We start from the raw sequence: 18594 nt of genomic DNA, 5'->3' as shown, positions 1-18594 counted from the left end.
TTAATGATCGCTCCTTCGAGAAACAGTTTTGATTTTCCCCGAATCTCTATGTTTCCCAAACAAAACTGAGAAGACAACTTTCCCCAGAAAACGCTCCTGAATTAATTTGTTTCTTCACAGCAATGATTTAAACAAATCAGAATCCAAAAGTTTTCGAATTGTTGCCCACAGGGACACCATTTGATTTCAGTCTCAACCACGTGACCAAAAAACAACCGATCAGGGTGCGCTTTAGGTCCAAAGAAACTCCAGCTATATAACAACTCCACTTGAACAACAGGGGCCGGTTGTATTAAGCATCTTAAGATGAGTCGGAGTTTTCTGCAATCATTAGGAAGCTTAAGCAACGACGACGGCGACGGCAACGGCAACGGCAACGGCAACGGGAACGCCACAAAACAAAAGGTTTAATGAGCAAAAAAAATCGCTCTGCACGTGCTTTTTTTGTTTTGGTACATTTCTTTGCCGGCATCAGCAAAACAACAACGTGAAATGACCAAATTCAAGGTTTTCGGAGAACGTGAGCACACGACGGTGAATAATCATTATCCTTCGTTAGTTGAACGTAGCTCCTATCAATTTAGTTCTCGGATACTTTGCCCACACTCTACAAGTTGAACGAATTGGACTAATCGCGAAGTAATACACGTAAAACAAAGTTATATTCTCAGTAACGTTTTCGTTGGCGTTGTCGTCGTCGTTGCTAAAGCTCCCTATTCTCTGCGTTATGGAGGATTCTCATGCGCGCTATTATGTGTTACTCGGTCGAGGGTCTGTTAACGAGAATAGAAAGTGCAAAGAGAAAGCGAGAGAATCCCTCAGAACACACAGATACAGAAAATGTTTCCTTATCTTACGATTCTTCATGCAACCAAGGCCAGGGATGAGTTGCATAAAACTTAACAGCGGGCGTAAATGCTATCATCAGACGTTAAAATACTGAATGTGACTGGGCTGAAGGTCTGGAGTTAGCAGTTACGCCCGACGTTAAATTTTATGCAACTCACCCCAGATCTCGTCCCCATTCCATTCTGGGATGAACAGCAGTCGTGATTTGAAATTCAAACTCATTTTACTCCTGAAAATTGAATCAAAATACGTTTTTTTTTTCTATTTTGCAGGAAGAAAAAATAATGAATTAAAGAGGTAATGTCAACTATTTCTAGTATCACTTTAAATCAAATAGCCGAAAAAATGTACTTGTATCGATGGAGACGTCAAATAATCGTCTAGTTTTGTTACAAATTACCCTATCAATGTACAAAAAATAGTATTAATTGTCTTTCGATGCATGCAGATGGCTAAAATGGAAGCAGATGGCAGTGGCAATTTGAAAATTGCGACTTGTTTTCAAAGTGATGCCCCTACAGAAATCGCTCTTATTTATTCACTTAACATTTTCCTCTGCTGTTTTAAGGGCAATTTCATGTTTGAGCAAAGGTACTTTGCCATGTGTCTGGGTAGTTTTGGCTAATTAAACTGCAGAGCAACTCCTTCGACATTACCCGTTAAAGTACCGGCTAAACGCCGATAAAGTGTGACTAGATAATTTTACTGATTCACATGAATGTTCCAGGTGTAATTCTCGACCCAGGAACTTAGGATCCTTTGGCCGACTCAGAAGACTGGATGTTAATGTAGCACAGCGGGAGATGGAATTGGCGGACAGGGAACCGCCTCCCGGCGTTGGCTGTGCACTTGATGAAACACCACAACAATCGTTCTGAACAATACAGTTTTCGACAAAAAGAAATGCCTACCTACATATCTTCTTCTCGCCAAATAGAAATAATCGTCTTTCTAACTAAAAGAAAAAGAAGGAAAGAAAATTGAGCAAAATTTTACATGTAATACAATATATACAAAACCACGGGAACTCAGAATCCCTAAGTATGTGATTGCTGTACAAGTATGTTCCAGGTGTAATTCTCGACCTGAAAAGCAAGGATCCTTTGGTCGACTCAGAAGACTGGATGTTATTGTAGAACAGCGGGAGATGGGATGGGTGGACAGGGAACCGCCTCCCGGCGATAGCTGTGCGCTTGATAAAAGACTAACAACAAACGACAACAAGAAATGGCTACCTGAGGATATCTTCTTCACATCAAAGCTGAAATTGACCGCCGGTCTCTCTAACAAAAAAGAAAATTGAGCAAAATTTTACAAACCTTTGTTACATGTAATCATACACCCATAAGCCTGTAAACATTCAAACACATATGTACCATATTCGGAGAAAGAACAACAAGCTAATAAACGAATGAAATCGCTTTATTATTGTAACGTCAGTTTTAGAGCGGAAGTTCACCCATTGTTGAAAATGGCGGGTTTTTCAATGATAGTACTTAGCAAAAATGAACATTCGCACGATGTGAGAGTGTATTAGAAGTTTCAACTCCCTAATGAGTTCCTAATGTAATACAATACAAAATTAATGGTATCCTAGATTTGCTAAAGCTTAAGTATGTGATTGCTGTACTAGCACGTTCTGCTTGTACTGAATTCTCGACCCAGGAACTATGGTTTCCCTATTTCATTGTTATATTATTACAATACCAATATTATCAGATCACAAAGTGCTGTTTCAGGTGTAATTCTCGACAAAGAAATTTGGACCTTTTGGTCGACTCAGAAGCCTGGATTTTAATGTAGCAAAGCGGGAGATGTAATCAGCCGACAGGGAATCGCTTTCCAACAATCGTTATGAACAGCAACACTTACAACAAAAAGAAACGCATGCATAGCTGAGCATACCTTCTTCACACCAAAGTTGAAATGAGCGTCTTTCTGAGAAAGATTAAAAAAAAAAAAAAAAAAAAGACAGTGAACAAGATTATAATTTGTTACATGTAATACAATGCAAAAACATGCAATGCGAGATTGGCTCTAGCATATGTACTGTACAAGCATATTCCAGCTGTAATTCTCGACCCAGGAACTTTCAATCCTTTGGTCGACTCAGAAGACTGGATATTAATGTGGCACAGCGGGAGATGGAATGGGCGGACAGGGAACCGCCTCCCGGCGATAGCTGTGCACTTGATGAGAGATAATAACAATCGTTCAGAACAACACAGTTAACGACAAAAAGAAATGCCTACCCTTCTTCACGTCAAATGGAAATGATCCTCTTTCTAACAAAACAGAAAGAAAGAAAGAAAATTGAGCGAAATTTTAAGACGGGAACTCAGAATCCCTAAGTATGTGATTGCTGTACAAGTATGTTCCAGGTGTAATTCTCGACGCAGGAAGTAAGCGGGAGATGGAATGAGCGGACAGGGAACCGCCTCCCGGCGATGGCTGTGCACTTGATGAAAGACCATAACAACCATTTCGAACACTCGAAAAAAAGAAAAAAACTTACAACAAAAAGAAATGCCTACCTCAGTATATCTTTTTCACATGAACGTTAAAATGATCATCTTTCTAGACAACAAAAGAGAAAAAGAAAAAGAAAATTGAGCCCAAGTTTATAAGGCCTCGTTGCGTGTAAAAAAGGGGCAAATAAAACAATAGTATCCTAGATTGGATCTAGCATGAAAATGCTAAACAAGTATGTTCCAGGTGTAATTCTCGACCCAGGAACGTTCAATCCTTAGGTCGACTCAGAAGACTGGATGTTAATGTAGCACAGCGGGAGATGGGATGGGCGGACAGGGAACCGCCTCCCGGCGTTGGCTGTGCATTTGATGAAAGACCACAACAATCGTTCTGAACAACACAGTTTACGACAAAAAGAAATGCCTACCTGAGGATATCTTCTTCACGTCAAATAGAAATGATCGTCTTTGTAACAAAAAGAAAAAGGAGGAAAGAAAATTGAACAAAATTTTTCACGTAATACAATACAAAACAACGAGAGCTCAGAATCCATGAGTATGTGATTGCTGTACAAATATGTTCCAGGTGTAATTCTCGACCCAGGAAGTAAGGATCCTTTGGCCGACTCAGAAGACTGGATTTTATTGTAGCACAGCGGGAGATGGGATGAGCGGACAGGAAACCGCCTCCCGGCGATAGCAGTGCACTTGATAAAAGACCATAACAACCATTCCGAACACACGAAAAAAAAAAACAAAAAACTTACAACAAAAAGAAATGCCTACCTCAGGATATCTTTTTCACATGAGCTTTAAAATAATCATCTTTCTAGACAACAAAAGAGAAAAAGAAAAAAGAAAATGGAGCACAAGTTTACAAGGCCTTGTTGCGTGTAAAAAAGGGGAAAATAAAACAATAGTACCCTAGATTGGTTCTAGCATGAGAATGCTAAACAAGTATGTTCCAGGTGTAATTCTCGACCCAGGAACTTTCAATCCTTTGGTCGACTCAGAAGACTGGATGTTAATGTAGCACAGCGGGAGATGGAATGAGCGGACAGGGAACCGCCTCCCGGCGTTAGCTGTGCACTTGATGAAAGACCACAACAATCGTTCTGAACAACACAGTTTACGACAAAAAGAAATGCCTACCTATATATCTTCTACTCTCCAAATAGAGGTGATCGTCTTTCTAACAAAAAGAAAAGGAAGGAAAGAAAATTGAGCTAAATTTTACATGTAATACAATGCTAAACAACGACAGCTCAGAATCCTTAAGTATGTGATTGCTGTACAAATATGTTCCAGGTGTAATTCTCGACCTGAGAAGTAAGGATCCTTTGGTCGACTCAGAAGACTGGATTTTATTGTAGCACAGCGGGAGATGGGATTAGCGGACAGGGAACTGCCTCCCGGCGATAGCTGTGCTCTTAATGAAAGACCATAACAACCATTCCGAACACACGAAAAAAGAAAAAAACTTACAACAAAAAGAAATACCTACCTCAAGGTATCTTTTTCACATGAACGTTAAAATGATCATCTTTCTAGACAACAAAAGAGAAAAAAAAAAAAAAGAAAAGAAAATTGACCACAAGTTTACAAGGCCTTGTTGCGTGTAAAAAAGGGCCAAACAAAACAATAGCATCCTAGATTGGATCTAGCATGAGAATGCTAAACAATTATGTTCCAGGTGTAATTCTCGTCCCAGGAACTTTAAATCCTTTGGTCGACTCAGAGGACTGGATGTTAATGTAGCACAGCGGGAGATGGAATCTGATGGGCGGACAGGGAACCGCCTCCCGGCGATAGCTGTGCGCTTGATGAAAGACCACAACAATCGTTCTGAACAACACAGTTTACGACAAAAAAAATGCCTACCTGAGGATATCTTCTTCACGTCAAATAGAAATGATCGTCTTTCTAAAAAAAAAAAGGAAGGAAAGAAAATTGAGCAAAATTTTTACATGTAATACAACACAAAACAACGACAGCTCAGAATCCTTATGTATGTGATTGCTGCACAATGTTCCAGGTGTAATTCTCGACCCAGGAAGAAAGAATCCTTTGGCCGACTCAGAAGACTGAATTTTATTGTAGCACAGCGGGAGATGGGATGAGCGGACAGGAAACCGCCTCCCGGCGATAGGTGTGGGCTTGATAAAAGACTAACAACAAACGACAAAAAGAAATGCCTACCTGAGGATATCTTCTTCACGTCAAATAGAAATGATCGTCTTTGTAACAAAAAGAAAAAGAAGGAAAGAAAATTGAGCAAAATTTTACATGTAATACGATACAAAACAACGAGAGCTCAGAATCCTTAAGTATGTGATTGCTGCACAAGTATGTTCCAGGTGTAATTCTCGACCCAGGAAGAAAGAATCCTTTGGCCGACTCAGAAGACTGGATTTTATTGTAGCACAGCGGGAGATGGAATGAGCGGACAGGAAACCGCCTCCCGGCGATAGCTGTGCACTTGATGAAAGACCATAACGACCATTCCGAACACACAAAAACAAAAAAAAACTTACAACAAAAAGAAATGCCTCTCTCAGGATATCTTTTTCACATGAACGTTAAAATGATCATCTTTCTAGACAACAAAAGAGAAAAAGAAAAAAGAAAATTGAGCACAAGTTTACAAGGCCTTGTTGCGTGTGAAAAAGGGCCAAACAAAGCAATAGTTCCCTAGATTGGATCTAGCATGAGAATGCTAAACAAATTTGTTCCAGGTGTAATTCTCGACCCAGGAACTTAGGACTCAGAAGACTGGATTTTATTGTAGCACTGCGGGAGATGGGATGAGCAGACAGGAAACGGCCACCCGGCGATAGCTGTGCGCTTGATAAAAGACTAACAACAAACGACAAAAAGAAATGCCTACCTGAGGATATCTTCTTCACGTCAAATAGAAATGATCGTCTTTCTAACAAAACTGAAAGAAAGAAAGAAAAAAAAGCGAAATTTTACATGTAATACAATACAAAACAACGACAGCTCGACAGCGGGAGATGGAATGAGCGGACAGGAAACCGCCTCCCGGCGAAAGCTGTGCACTTGATGGAAGACCATAACAACCATTCCGAACACACGAAAACAAAAAACAAAAAACTTACAACAAAAAAAAAAAATGCCTACCTCAGGATATCTTTTTCACATGAGCGTTAAAATGACCATCTTTCTAGACAACAAAAGAGAAAAAGAAAAAAGAAAATTGAGCACAAGTTTACAAGGCCTTGTTGTATGTAAAAAAGGGGCAAACAAAACAATAGTACCCTAGATTGGTTCTAGCATGAGAATGCTAAACAAGTATCCTTAGGTCGACTCAGAAGACTGGATGTTAATGTAGCACAGCGGGAGATGGGATGGGCGGACAGGGAACCGCCTCCCGGCGTTGGCTGTGCACTTGATAAAAGATCACAACAATCGCTCTGAATAACACAGTTTACGACAAAAAGAAATGCCTACCTGAGGATATCTTCTTCACGTCAAATAGAAATGATCGTCTTTGCAACAAAAAGAAAAAGGAGGAAAGAAAATTGAGCAAGATTTTACATGTAATACAATACAAAACAACGAGAGTTCAGAATCCTTAAGTATGCGATTGCTGTACAAATATGTTCCACGTGTAATTCTCGACCCAGGAAGTAAGGATCCTTTGGCCGACTCAGAAGACTGGATTTTATTGTAGCACAACGGGAGATGGAATGAGCGGACAGGAAACCGCCTCCCGGCGATAGCTGTGCACTTGATGAAAGACCATAACGACCATTCCGAACACACGAAAACAAAAAAAAACTTACAACAAAAAGAAATGCCTACCTCAGGATATCTTTTTCACATGAACGTTAAAATGATCATCTTTCTAGACAACAAAAGAGAAAAAGAAAAAAGGAAATTGAGCACAAGTTTACAAGGCCTTGTTGCGTGTGAAAAAGGGCCAAACAAAGCAAAAGTTCCCTAGATTGGATCTAGCATGAGAATGCTAAACAAATTTGTTCCAGGTGTAATTCTCGACCCAGGAACTTAGGATCCTTTGGTCGACTCAGAAGACTGGATTTTATTGTAGCACAGCGGGAGATGGGATGAGCGGACAGGAAACGGCCACCCGGCGATAGCTGTGCGCTTGATAAAAGACTAACAACAAACGACAAAAAGAAATGCCTACCTGAGGATATCTTCTTCACGTCAAATAGAAATGATCGTCTTTCTAACAAAACTGAAAGAAAGAAAGAAAAAAAAAGCGAAATTTTACATGTAATACAATACAAAACAACGACAGCTCGGAATGAACGGACAGGGAACCTCCTCCTGGCGATAGCTGTGCATTTAAACCGAAGAATACTATAAACCACATCTGAAACAAAGAATCGCATACCTGAGCATGCCTCCTCGGTACTTCGGTGAAACAGACTGCATACCTTAAAAGGTAAAACAAGATGTGATGACTAAGCAAGAATATTGAAAGTCGTTATTTTTTACAAAGTTGAAGTCGTAATTCTCAATGCTTATAAAAGTAACTGACTATTAACCATGTTCGCGTTGTAATTCCAGACCCAGGAACTAAGACTCCGTTGCCGAGTCTGAAGACTGGACTTACACTGTTAATATAACACAGCGGAAGATGGGATGGGAAACTTCATGAAAGTAAGCCCCCCCCCCCCCCCCCCCTCCCCCCACCAAAAAATAAAGAAAGAAAGAAAGAAAGAAAGAAAGAAAGAAAGAAAGAAAAATAAATAAACAAAATAAAAAGAAAAAGTAGAAGAACAACCAGATGAAGAACACTTGATTGAAAAAAGGAGCAAATAAACCGAAAACCAAGCTTACAAGTGGGAACGGACAAATACCAAAACAGAAAAAAAAAAAGTCAGCCTAACTGTCGCCAAAAAACTGCATTGACACCCACAGGGAAGATCAAGAAACGAACGACCATGCATACTGCGATTAACTATAAACATGCATACAGTAGAATACAATCTACTTTAGCCCAGAAGATGGCATATTATAAGCGCTTTTTCTTTTGTTAAATATTGTTTTTAATTGTTATGTTGTTGTTACTCTTTTTTTTTGTTAAGATAGTTGTTCCATTCGTAATTCCTGACGCACAAATCGATCAAAGTCGTACGTCGGCTCAGTTGACTGGATAATACTTTTGCACAGTTAAAGAATGGAAGGCAGATGATTGGCAAACCTCCATGTGAACAAAGCTGTGCCCAACAGAAACGGTACACAAGGTTTCTATCTGTTAACCCTTTAATCCCGAATATCATAGAACAAATTCTCCTATCTTGTCCCTATGCTCTTCTTATAAAAGCACTGGGGAGAAGTTAAAAATATCAAGAAACTTGGTTGATCTTATCCTTAATTCCCATGACCTGAGGGATTGCATAAGCATTGATACTACAAGGAGAAATTTGATGCTGATCTCCGCTAGGGCTAAAAGGGTTAATAGACTTATAGCCACATAACAAAGCTGTGCGCAACAGAAATAATAGCAAACGAGGTTTCTACCGGTTGATACATGTACACTTTACCGTATAATATTTTAGTGGCGTTATTGGATCGATAAACTACTCTTTTGGATATATAACCTGAGGATCTAAACAAAGTAATAGCTGTAAACTAAAATAGCTTTAGGTGCTCACGTGTGTCCGGTGGACTAAATCAGCATGTATAGAGGGAGAAATGGCTCAAAGTGTACATGACAGATTTGTTTTTATTTGCTTGATCAAATCTTCATGTTGTTCTTGTTGCAAAACAAATTCCCTATTAATTTTTCTCTCTCAGGTTTGAGACGTATAAAAACGGGAAAATTTCCCTTCTGGGCCGAGTTGCCCAAAGCCCGGTTAAGCTAATCCTGGGTTAACATAAACTTTGATTCAAGTTTAATGACTAATCAATAGATTCTTCCAAAAGATTTTTATCCTTTAGTTTTGACTTAGACCTTTCTTTACCGAGTTTCTCTGTTCCTCAGTTGTTTTTCGAGTGCAGAAGAAGAAAACTTTGTAAACGATATCATGATTGGGAAAGTTGAATGCTCACTGCGAAACAACTCAGAAATAGTGAAACCGCGAAAGAACCGATCCTGTATTGACGTCACAGCTGTACTATCCCCAGTCTCCCACTTTGCGCGGTATTGTATCCCACCGGAAGTGAAATTCCACGTTTTTATAAGCCTCAAATGTGGGGAAGGGAATTTGTTTTCGATTTTCGGACGAGAACAACATGAAAATTTGATCAAGAACCTAAACTTGATAAAAATCCAATCCTGCCATATACACGTTAACAGTAATACGAGTAACATTGATTTCATACTTCAGTAAAGTCGGAGCCAAAAGGCAATCTCAAAAATTACCCCCTTCTACTCCCCTACCACCCATTCTGATGGACGGAGTTAGGAAGAAAAGGCCGCGACCGAACAATTCTTCAAACCCCTTACTCCATACTCAGCAGTCATTTTTCCCCCATCCTCCATAAGGGACTCATCTCTACCGTGTGGGATAATGGGATCAGCGCTGACTTTCTGATGGACGGAGTTAGGAAGAAAAGGCCGCGACCGAACAATTCTTCAAACCCCTGACTCCATACTCAGCAGTCATTTTTCCCCCATCCTCCATAAGGGACTTATCTCTACCGTGTGGGATAATGGGATCAGCACTGACTTTAATTTTGAATCAAAACTTAGCCCGTTTTAATCGTGCTCGACATCAACGTTTCTGGTCAAAAATTGATTTGTATTATTTACTATCCAAATTTATAGAGTAATCTGTCCATCAGGCCCCGATTGTTCAAAGACGCGGATAACTTTATCCTGCGAATAAGTCGCTTTAGCCCGCGAAAATGAGCCTCCCGGGAGTTCGCAGGCTACTATCCCGCGGGTAAAACTGATGTATTGGTTGGAGTACATTATATTTCACTGGATAGAATTATACCCTCTTTGAACAACCGAGGCTAGATGTTGTACCTTGTTTCCATTTTTGAAATTCTATCCAAGAAAAAACATTGTTGGCCACTGATCGATCGACGCATTAATTGTTATGGGCTCGTATGCTGTGATATCGAGAGAAAGTAAGTTCTGGTCGATGAGAAAGAGAACTTTGTAAGATTGGAAAGAGTCTATGTTATGCCGAGAGTTTTAAAGAACGATTCGTTGCGTACTTTAGCGAACAGCGGAAAATCGATACGCAAAAGCACGTGCTTGGCTAGGTTTTAGAGATTCGATATTTTGGAGCGCTAAATCGATCGCTCATTTCGTATTGAAAGCAGAAAGAGAAATGAATTGTTTACTAACCTTGGTGTAGGATGGGGCCATGGTCACCGACGGTTTTGACTGTTCTGTTGAGTCCCAAGGCTTTGCGACGACAGAATCCATACAGTTTAAAAATACTAAATGAAAAGCACTGTTGTGTGACCGCCTCATGAATAATCCTTTGTATTTTATATCAGCAGACAAAGACCAGCTAGGTGTTGACAGAATATGTAAATATTTTACATCTCGTATTTTAATTGCAAAGCTGTACTCGACAACTGGACAAGGGAATTGGGTAATGCGGAACAGCCCTTTTTGTGCAATGCAAACAGTATAAAGTAATGACAAGGAAAGCTAGATAGCGCTGACTAGAATCAGTATTATATAAATACGGGATCGGGAGATCGATAGACAGGAAAGATTTAACACTATTCGTACTCAGCAATACTTTGATCAGTGCGCGAGTTCGACATGACGGGCGGAATTTGGACTTTGTACTGTGTTATAATTCTTTTCTTCTTCGCAACGCAGTTGTAAGTCGATCCCGCGTTTAATAGCTTCGTATCAGTAAACTAGAACTTTTCGTTTAAAAACATGTCACTGACTCCTTCGGAGATGTGCTCTTTATCTCTAAATTGTTTTGGCACGGGCGCTTAAAAATCCTTTTGACTGTTATGTTTACACGTGCAAAATTGTCGAGGCCTTGCCTGAAAAACGTCAGTACTGCACCAAGGTTCTGAAGGTTTAGGAGTGCTGTGTACATTTTCCGTTGCGGCACGTACACAGTTGCCGTAAACATCATGATGGAGTAGCTTCTTATAAAAAAAAAAAAAGAATTGAAAACTAGAGAGAGAAAAATCGATACCCTATTCATTACCAAAATGGAGTCAAAATCGCTAAAATCGATACCCCATTTATGACCAAAGCGGCTGAAAAACCATACCCTTTAGGGCCGCACATACCTATATAGCCCATATAAGGGAGTCCCCCCCCCCCCGGGCTTGTAAATGGACGAAACACATGACCCTATTTGCTATGGATTGAAGAGAGGTAACCTGTAGGGCAATCCTCGGAAGCCCCAAGGGCAGATAGTTGGGTCAGGAAGAAGTCAAAACGAGTAAGTTTACAAGAACGAATGTTCGTCCTTGTGAACTAACCCGTTTTTCGTATTTCCTCCTGATCCAACTATCTGCCCTTGGGTCTTTGAGGATGGCGCAAGTATGGGAGGGGGGGGGGGATATATTTTGTTGTCAGTAGAACTATCCAAGGTCAAACCCGCAAGTTGACTCACTTAGGTAGGGTCGGGTGATTGGTAAGGAAAGATGCAGACGGACGTTCCAGCCTTCTGGGATATACCTGACGTAAGCATTTACTGTTTGTGCAAATAATAATACTGCTGCTAAATTAAAGAAAATGGATTAATACACGTGCTTACGACGTCATAACTATTCGAACTATTACAAAAATTCAATATGTCACGTTTTTTACTGAAAGATCTGGGTGATTTTAAACATTTTACTGTTCTGGTCACGTGACTTGCCAACTGTCTTGAAGACCCTTTTAAACACAAAAAGATGATCCAAACAACTTATCTGTGGAAGTTTGGGTTTCCAAGATATGGCGATTAGGAACTTTGCATAGAAACAATGTGGTAGATAAGATAGTCCCCCCTTAACTGCCAGATAAAATATTAGTTTTGTTTGCCATGACGCCACAAATTCACGCCTTGTTTACAATTAATACCAGCGGCATCAGCTAAGCACTTGTAGTCCCTTCTTTAGCGAGCCTTTGGTTCCTGTACAACGTGTTTGTTCGTGTTTCTGTTCAGTGTATTGATTATGAAGCGGTCGATTAGTTGGAATCCAGTGAACATATCATTTTGAGCTTGAAGAAAATTATCGTAACTCGATAAATAGTCGATCCCGTCCTGAAAGTTTGCCTACAGAGTACGCAATGTTTTGAAATTTTTTTTAGACACCCAGCTTCACAGATTTATTGAAATGGTTGTTTTGGATTTAACAGGATACCTTCCTCCCCTTTATAACGATTTAAACATTGTGATTGTTATTGTTGCTAAATAGTTTCGGCTGCATATGCCGGCTAAAAAATATATATAATTCCAGACAGGATGAGGAATTTGTAAGGTTATTATTACGTTCATACGGATAACATAAGCAGAAATGCTATTAGAAAGTAATTTTGGAGCTCCGCTTTTAGGCTTGGCTAAATATATATACTACATGCAACCCTGAAGTTTGTGGCCAGGAATTAACTGAACAGAAGCTACAATCGTCGACAATAATCTTGGGAAGATTCTAAAGTTCTACCTCGATTTGACTTTCCTCCCCTCCCCTGTTTCAATGTTGAGCTTAAAAAGTGAATCTTTACGCGTATATGAATTGTGGGAATTCCAACATTGAACAGGGGGGCAGGGGAGAAGGGGAGAGGACAAACAAAGGCCTTAAAATACCAAAGTAATAAATGTGCCGATGTCTCTATTTGAGACCCATTTTCTGTTGCCTTGTTGAGTAACCTTCCCAAAACAATTTGTCGATGATTGTAGATATGATTAATATTCTGTGGTCAGTTACAAGCGTCTATATATGAATGCTAATGTTTCCTTGGGCATGTCTTCACTATCGTATAAAGGCACAGTCTTCTGACAAAGTAATAAATGTGCCGATGTCTCTATTTGAGACCCATTTTCTGTTGCCTTGTTGAGTAACCTTCCCAAAACAATTTGTCGATGATTGTAGATATGATTAATATTCTGTGGTCAGTTACAAGCGTCTATATATGAATGCTAATGTTTCCTTGGGCATGTCTTCACTATCGTATAAAGGCACAGTCTTCTGACAAATCCTTTCCCATATTCTTTCTTTCTCTAGCTCCAACATCTTTGGCTGGTAGTCATCCAGTTCGCTATCCCGGATGTTGAAACAAAGAAGACCACCTATGACAGAGAAGACATTTTAACATCACTTTTCGAGACATCATTACTTTAAGGTCTTGATTTTTCTTTTCACTGTCAGATCTTATTTTTTAGTACTAGTATGACACGGCCACATCAACTACGTTACTTTTAATCTATCTTGTATAAAGAAATGTTTTTGTTGTTGGTGGTGGTGTTGCTGAGAATGACACTTTATGCATATAATCCCTGGGATTTAACTGAGGCCAGTTGAAGCTGAGGGGCTGATATAATGTTAGTTAAATGTCTTGCCTGGAAATAATAAAAAAAATAATAAACTAACTACAAAGGTAACAAAAACTGACATCTGCAGAGTTTGCCAGGACCTTAAACATGTGCACAGCAACTCAGGTTCTGCAAGGCTAGTGTGGATGTAAGGTTATGTATTCTTCGGGTCCGCTTCAGAGGCAAACGGCGGTTATAGGGTTGATACCCGACAGAATTACCATGCCGAGCTTGTGGGTCCTAAAAGAGAAGAAACAGCTCAAAGCTGTCACTGTATTTAAGTCATTATCGGATGATTTGGTGTGCTTTTTCCGGAGGTTTTGGTTCTGATAGATAGAAAGATAGATAACGCGCCAATAATTCGAGAAATGCATAATTTATCACAAGAGCGGATGAAATTAGCACAGCACTGCAAGAAAATCTCACCTGACTTCACCAGTCTAACCATTTCACCAAGTGCAGACGAGCGAACATGCCCCTTAACCAGAACACCAGCACAAATCAAGGCATCGAATTCTCCTGTTTCAATCTCAGGAATTCGCTGGTCACTCAGGGGTGCACAGATGAAGTTCTTGTAAAGATTTTTCTTCTTTACCTCAGTTAACATTTCTTGTGAAATGTCCAGAGCATGCAGATCAGTGTAGCCAAGTTTGTCGAGTTCCACCCCCATAAGTCCTGTACCAGCTCCTGCGTCAATGATTTTAAGTTGGTATTTTTGTCTGTCGTGAAAGGCCTGTTTGATAGCGTCATCCAAACATTCAGCTAATGGCTTGTGCAGAACAGCACGAGCTGATGAGATGATTTCCTGGAATGATCATAAACCATTTTAAGTCCAACTAATCTCAGCTACGAACGACGCTAAGCTTCTAAAATGGGGGTGGGGGCAAGATGTAGGTAGAGTTAGGTTGCCGCGTTCGATTGGCCGTATTTCGGAATAAGAATAAGCGAAATATCTGTTAGATTTCTCTTTTTTAGTAAATGTAGAAGACATTTCTGCAAAATATTGCTATCACGTGATAATTTAAGATGGATTTTGTACTGCAGTAATTCCAAAAACCTCTAATGAGAGATTTCTTGTAATCATTGTATGTATTTCTCTTCCGGAATAGGATCAATCGAACGCACCCTGAGTCTCGGCATGCCATATTGAAAAGTTGAATATTATTATAAATTAAAGTTATTCACCACCATACTTTTCGCTATAACTTAAATGAAACAAGGCAATGTTTGCCCCCACCTTTTCATATTGGTTTGCCCAATCTTGATAAACCTGTTTAATTTGTTCTTCCGTTGTGTCATGTGAAATGTTTGCCAACCTTTGCCCATAGTGTTTCTTGTAGCTGGATTCGTAAGATTTTGAGGCCATTCTGAAAACAACAAGGAGCAAGACAATGAATCAGCTAAATTGTGGACCCCCCCCCCCCCCTTTCCCCCATCCCCTTCCCATTGCCGGTCAGTTCACTGCATGAGTAACTGAATGGTATAAACACCGAGAGGAGGGCCGTGTTTGGCGGTGGGGGGTTTCATCTCTTTTTTTTATCCCTCCAAAGATTATACGATTATTTTTTTCCCTGAAATTGTCGAGGCTCTTATATATCCTTAAAATAATGGTGAGATTCCTTTAAACTAATAACATATGTCCCTTATATCTCTCAAATATTGTATCGGCAGGTACACTGTAAATTCAAAAGTTCGGCTTTAGCCCCAAAATTGGTCCCAGTTCGGTGAGTACAATACAACACTATACATTTTTAAGGCTAATTTGTTGGCTCTCCTAAATTAGGGCCAAAATATTAGCCTTATCTCAAGGGCTGAAATAAATTAGTCAAACTTGACAGTCTGTTATGCTCGACTGACAAACTTGTGGCCCTCATATTCCGGATCGAAATGGAATTTCGAAACATGGCAGAGATATACCCTAAGACTGAAGTAATTCGAAAATTGTGGTGAAATGATCTTTTAGAACGCTAATTCTCCTCAAATTGTGAGCAACATAGCTCTAGAAGGGGTTGAACCAGACCCTAGGCTGAATTGATACGTTGGGGCTGAAACAGTTCTTTTTAACTTACAGTGTATCACTTACGGATCCTTATGCCTATAATTACTTTCCCAATGATCTTTTGGCTTTAAAACGCTTAACAGGGCCTCGGGACAACACGGCGCATTCTCATAATTGGTAAATTAAGGCAAGAAGGTAACAGCCCCTTAATTCCCAAGACAGAGGTGAGCATGCAGGCTATAGCTAATTTTAAATCACAAAGATGACAATAACCGGTTATGCCCGCCGGGGTTAGAAGACAAACCGTCAAGGTCGGTATTTAAAATACACGGTATATTACCGTGATTTGTTCCAGATTAAAGGGATGTTGTCAATTGTTGACATGCGCGACACTCAGCATTTGGAGACTCTCAGTGTTCAGTGTTCGCCACAGGAATTTGGATTAAGTTGTAGAGAAAGTTTTCTCCGGCAAAATGTCGGCTAAAAATTAGCCTGCGTGGGGGAAGTGGCCGCCTCCCTCGCTCTCCCTCCCCGTCCCCGATTACGCTGGCCACGTACGCAGCCTACTGATTTCGTAACCGGCTATAAATGTTCATCCGAGAATATCAAACTCGGCCTATCGGCCCGGGTATCGGAGAAGCCCTTCTAAATATTACAAACATAGGGTACTGGAATTAGGCCGGCCTTTTATCTACTAGTCTAAGTACAACATAGCTTGTGCAATCTATCTCGGAACTGCCTAGTTAAATCACTCCAAGAGCTACAATCCGATTCAAATATTTTTGAAACACCCCTCTCCCCACTCAATGTTGACTCAACGTTGTTTTATCGTAACCGTTGTTAGAATGAAACATGTTTTGTAGTGGAAACAACATTGAAAAGGGGAAAAGGGATGAGCTCTATTGAAACTGTTTAATGTTTTTTTGCCGGGATTGTAGATCACTTACTTATTTAGCCTTTTACTACAAGGCAGTGAAAGTACTGCGTTTAATTTCTAAAAGAAATACAACCAATTAAATACTGTCTATAGTTAACCTTTAATATGCTTTAGCCGCCGAACCCAAGCCGTATAAGCAGTATAAGTAACTTGACCTCTGCCATCCGGATTATTGGCCAGGGCTGTGAACAGGCTCCCAAATGGGGTATAGGGCGAAGACAAAAATCGAGACCCCCATACCGCGCTCCGCTCGCCCTGCTCGTCGAGTTTTCTTTCCCCCACTTGGGAGCCTGTTCATAGGCTAGTAATGCATCAGTCAATTCCAGCTGTGCCCATCCTCCCCCGGGCAATAGTGGGGCATTTCCCCGCACTGCCCATCCCGGGGATCGGGCATTAACCTTCCACCTAATTACCCCGGGCATTTGACCATCTCACTTTTTTTACGTTATAACATTTTCGCTTCTTCTTATGACCAATTCATTGGCAAATTCAGTAAGTTTCTCCTAGAATACGTCTAGATAGGACGCAAATGGGATGCTCGAGCTGCAGAATGACCTATTTGGCACTAAATACGGGAAACAAGACTTAGCTGGGACTAAATTTGGCCTGAATTACCTTAGATTTTATTGCAAGTAAGTCGAGAAAGGAAGAAAGCAAACATTTTTGAGCCCCTACACCGGGGCATTTGAACAACGTTTTGTTCCGGCTGTGGGGCATTTGCCAGCTTATTTTCAAAATATCCTAATTCTCGGGGGTCGGACCGGCGGGGATAGGCACAGCTGGAATTGACTGATGCACAAATACGTGGTGAAGATGGTAACAATATGAGTGGTGCTATAAATACCGGGACAGAGTCCGTAATTGACTGTGTTGCATTATATCACGTGCAGGCGTTCCCCTCCCCCCCCCCCCCTTTTTTTGTTTTGTTTTAACAAAGAGTTATTTGGATCATGAAAATCATGGGACTAAAAATATATCGTGGCGTCAGTGTTTCGTCAACTTTTCTTACGGTGATGAGGTGTTTATTTATTCATTTATTTATTATTTTTTTGCTGTGTTGCAGTATTCAGAACTCCCCGTATGCACTGCGTCAGTTTTTAACGTCGCACTAGCACGCGTCGAATGAAATGCATACATTTTCGTAATGTATTTCAAACTATTTTGGCGACACCTCCGACCAGCTGGACCAGAGACACTGCATTTGGGCCGAGAGAATTAAATTCGACCGTATTGATTTCGACGCATAAAACCACGCCACGATTTATGTCGACGGAACGACGAATTTAATTAAATTCGTCTGAATAAAATTCGGCTGTAGCGCGACGTATAAACTAAGCCTTTGTCTTATTAGTCTCGCTTTTGTGAGCGTATAAATCAATAACGCTAGTCTTGTATATTTAATTACCATAATTTGGCATGCAAAACATAACTGATTCAGCTGGACATATATATTTCCAACTCCCAACTCGAACCTGAACAAATTTTCACGGGTATAGTGTTTTTTCTTTAGTGCATTGCGAATTCGTTCTTGAAGACCCAAGTTGTCCACCGAGAGCGATCCAAACAAGAGCTATGCTACCGGTTCCATGTAGCGTTGAACGTATTCCGTTTAAATTATCACGAAAGGTAGTTGACCGAGAGGACATTTGCTATTGAACGTTTAATACACATAATCAATACATATTTAGTTAAAAATAACTTACGTGGTTGAACTTACGCAACCAATTCCTAGTGAACTGAGTCAGCTCTGAACGATCCAGGCACGCATTGACGTCTTATGCAAAATCACGAAATAACCTGGGTATCAGGCCTTCCGGAGGGGAGGGGGAGTGGAGCGAAAAGCCTGACACTCAGACGCAATCCTCTCCACGTGCGTGACGTGACAACCCA

General features: G+C 40.4%; 3 protein-coding genes across 27 annotated transcripts in view; 1 reads left to right on the top strand and 2 right to left on the bottom strand.

Annotated features, from left to right (window-relative positions):
* The window catches only part of LOC146459521 (uncharacterized), a 181777-nt gene that overhangs the window by 50583 nt on the left and 112600 nt on the right, over window positions 1-18594 (top strand). The window lies entirely within an intron of this gene.
* On the bottom strand, window positions 52-13233 carry LOC146459536 (uncharacterized). 25 transcript variants are annotated; one of them, XR_014857916.1, is made up of 17 exons: window positions 10615-13233; window positions 7702-7744; window positions 7492-7542; window positions 7146-7188; window positions 6792-6829; window positions 6462-6504; window positions 6208-6258; window positions 5520-5916; window positions 5202-5243; window positions 4825-4867; window positions 4473-4512; window positions 4107-4149; window positions 3749-3786; window positions 2755-3426; window positions 2085-2132; window positions 1761-1804; window positions 52-1078 (listed from the first exon to the last, which is right to left on the bottom strand). XR_014857916.1 is itself a non-coding variant. In XM_085089566.1 (7 exons), exons 1-6 carry the CDS (start codon window positions 10741-10743, stop codon window positions 4860-4862), a joined length of 315 nt encoding a protein of 104 aa, XP_084945692.1. In that variant the 5' UTR covers window positions 10744-13233; the 3' UTR covers window positions 1761-1800; window positions 4825-4859. The 25 variants fall into 25 exon arrangements, 1 of the variants encoding a protein (XP_084945692.1); XR_014857918.1 differs by having other exon boundaries at window positions 4825-4863; XR_014857925.1 differs by having other exon boundaries at window positions 6208-6245.
* On the bottom strand, window positions 13242-18521 carry LOC146459535 (methyltransferase-like protein 27). The gene is made up of 4 exons (XM_085089565.1): window positions 18408-18521; window positions 15006-15135; window positions 14195-14573; window positions 13242-13525 (listed from the first exon to the last, which is right to left on the bottom strand). The coding sequence occupies exons 2-4, from the start codon at window positions 15132-15134 to the stop codon at window positions 13353-13355; spliced, it is 681 nt and encodes a 226-aa protein (XP_084945691.1). The 5' UTR covers window position 15135; window positions 18408-18521; the 3' UTR covers window positions 13242-13352.

This window comes from Pavona decussata, unplaced genomic scaffold (assembly GCF_977016875.1).
Source record: "Pavona decussata unplaced genomic scaffold, jaPavDecu1.1 SCAFFOLD_219, whole genome shotgun sequence".
Lineage (NCBI taxonomy): Eukaryota > Metazoa > Cnidaria > Anthozoa > Scleractinia > Agariciidae > Pavona > Pavona decussata.
Note: the sequence above shows the minus strand (reverse complement) of the source record. Positions and strands in the feature narration are given on the sequence as shown.

Bases quoted from the DNA above. Each gene is read 5' to 3' on its own strand.
- LOC146459536 (XM_085089566.1), bottom strand. From the start codon at position 10,743: ATGAGGCGGTCACACAACAGTGCTTTTCATTTAGTATTTTTAAACTGT. The intron at 7,745-10,614 runs GTTAGTAAACAA...TTACCTTTTAAG, and splicing joins TGGCCCCATCCTACACCAAG to GTATGCAGTCTGTTTCACCG. The intron at 5,244-6,207 runs GTAGGCATTTCT...TTTTTTTTTTAG, and splicing joins CGTGAAGAAGATATCCTCAG to AAAGACGATCATTTCTATTT.
- LOC146459535 (XM_085089565.1), bottom strand. From the start codon at position 15,134: ATGGCCTCAAAATCTTACGAATCCAGCTACAAGAAACACTATGGGCAA. The intron at 14,574-15,005 runs GTGGGGGCAAAC...TGATCATTCCAG, and splicing joins GGGCAAACCAATATGAAAAG to GAAATCATCTCATCAGCTCG. The intron at 13,526-14,194 runs GTGAGATTTTCT...TCTCTGTCATAG, and splicing joins GGTTAGACTGGTGAAGTCAG to GTGGTCTTCTTTGTTTCAAC.